The 1,816-nt window shown below is 43.6% G+C and overlaps 1 protein-coding gene across 1 annotated transcript in view; it reads right to left on the bottom strand.

Annotated features, from left to right (window-relative positions):
- Positions 1–1,592, bottom strand: part of DIABLO (diablo IAP-binding mitochondrial protein) — a gene marked incomplete at its 5' end in the record, with an annotated part of 3,900 nt that extends 2,308 nt beyond the window's left edge. Inside the window, 3 exons of the mRNA XM_035890461.1 lie at positions 82–203; positions 930–1,061; positions 1,419–1,592. Of these exons, the coding sequence (XP_035746354.1) occupies positions 82–203; positions 930–1,061; positions 1,419–1,592 (428 nt within the window). The remainder of the gene's footprint in view (positions 1–81; positions 204–929; positions 1,062–1,418) is intronic.
- Positions 1,593–1,816: the final 224 nt, after the last annotated feature.

The raw sequence follows: 1,816 nt of genomic DNA, 5'->3' as shown, positions 1-1,816 counted from the left end.
CTTCCGAACAGTGCCTTTGTGGAAAGGTCAGCAAGCGAGAGGAGAGCTTTCTGCGCAGAGTTTGAAGAGGCAGATTGCTGACGATTGCTTACATCAACTCTGGCTCCTATTACCACCTGCCAGACTGCATCCACCTCTTCTGAATTCATCTTCCCCAGAAGATTTGCGTATTGCTTGTAGAGAGACACCAGCGTATAAACAGCCTGCAAAGGGATGGTTTCACACGATTACGCGACAATCTGTACATCTCTGATGGTGTCTCAGTGTTAACTGGTGTTAATTAGCGAAATTGCTGAATGGTTCCAAAGGTGCTTTGCTCTCAAGTTCACCGCAGCTTTGGAGGCACTGACAGCATCTGCTGTCTGCCTGCAGCAGTGCTGTGGATAGCATCTCTCTATATACTTGCCATACTAATAAGGAGGGAAACTGGAATGCAACGACTTTACTCAAACTGGCACTTATTTATAAAATTAAAACTGTTATCTTGTTGTTTCAGATGTAAATATGGCTCACTCCCTTCTTCTGATGAAACTCAAATTCATGGCCTTAGAAATGGGCACAGAAGGTAAATAAAATACCTAAGAATACAGGGTGCTGTATCCTATTACTTGGTACGCAGGCATCCAGTAAGTGCTAACGAGTTTCTTTAGCCCCAGTTCTGAGACATGCGTCATTTTGGCTTAAGTTCAAGCTCAAAGCAACAGCCTAACAAAGCTACGAATAACTTCTGCATTTGGTGTAGTAGAACAGTGAGCACCACCCCACTGTTTCCTAGGGAGCCAACACTCTCCAAACCCCAACACCTTTTACTAAAATTCATAAAAAAACAAAGTCCATTTTAAGTATGGTTTAACAGGTGTAGTTAGTGCCAAATAATTTAGTATTTCCAGTACTGCCTTGCTAGAAAAGTGTGTAATCTCTCCGCTTACCTTTGTATACTCTGTCAATGCTTCAATCAGTGCGTATGTTGTTTGAGAGAGGAGCGTAGAAGTACTGTCTGTTACCAAGGAAACGGCCCGTTTAATCAAGGCATCGTTACTGAGAGAAACTGAGTTCTGTTTCTGAAAGACAAGACATTTGCATGATCTTTACGCTGACTTTCGTGTGGATGTTGTTAGTAGCAAATAATGGTAAGGAAAAGCACCACTGTTAGTTACATGCTTGGACGACCTAAATCTCACTGCTCTTTTGCCTCTGCAAAACAAGGCAACTGTTCTTGCAAGGTGTTACTGAAGGTAGGCGCTGTCGTTCTCATTTCTCTTCCTTAACAACTACATGGCTGAAACACCTGTGATCCCCAAGAAGGAATACAATTCTGAGGGTAAGTACCAGTTTGTAAAATGCTAACCAAGCGTTTTTGAATATTAAACTGTGTCTAACGAGCGGGTGCTGTATGTATCTCCCTCCCCATGCGTTACCTCCACGACCGGGACAGCACACAAGGCCACTCCCAGCCCCACGCCCACTGTTTGGTGCCATCGTCCGTTCACACCCGAGAGGCAGCGTCTCCTAATGTTGGCCAGAAGAGGGAAGCTTTGTCTGGAAACGAAAGAAACAAAGTTAAGCACAAGAAATAACCAGTGCGTGGTGGGAGACAGGTATCAAAGAGGAAAAGAACACCTAGAAGCTGTTGTAGGTGACCTCGTCTCTACCAAGCTCCTGTAATGCAGCTGCGTAACAGTGAATGAGTAAGTTTGGTTTAAATTCTGTTATATTACTGCACTTTAAGTGCAAGAAAAGACAAACATAGCAACTAGGGCACTGTTAATCCTTTGAGAGAGGAAATGTATCTTACCTGGTAGCAACATACATATTC

This window comes from Egretta garzetta, unplaced genomic scaffold (genome assembly GCF_000687185.1).
Source record: "Egretta garzetta isolate BGI_Z169 unplaced genomic scaffold, ASM68718v1 scaffold343, whole genome shotgun sequence".
NCBI classification, from domain to species: domain Eukaryota; kingdom Metazoa; phylum Chordata; class Aves; order Pelecaniformes; family Ardeidae; genus Egretta; species Egretta garzetta.
This window is presented reverse-complemented; position numbering and strand designations above follow the sequence as displayed.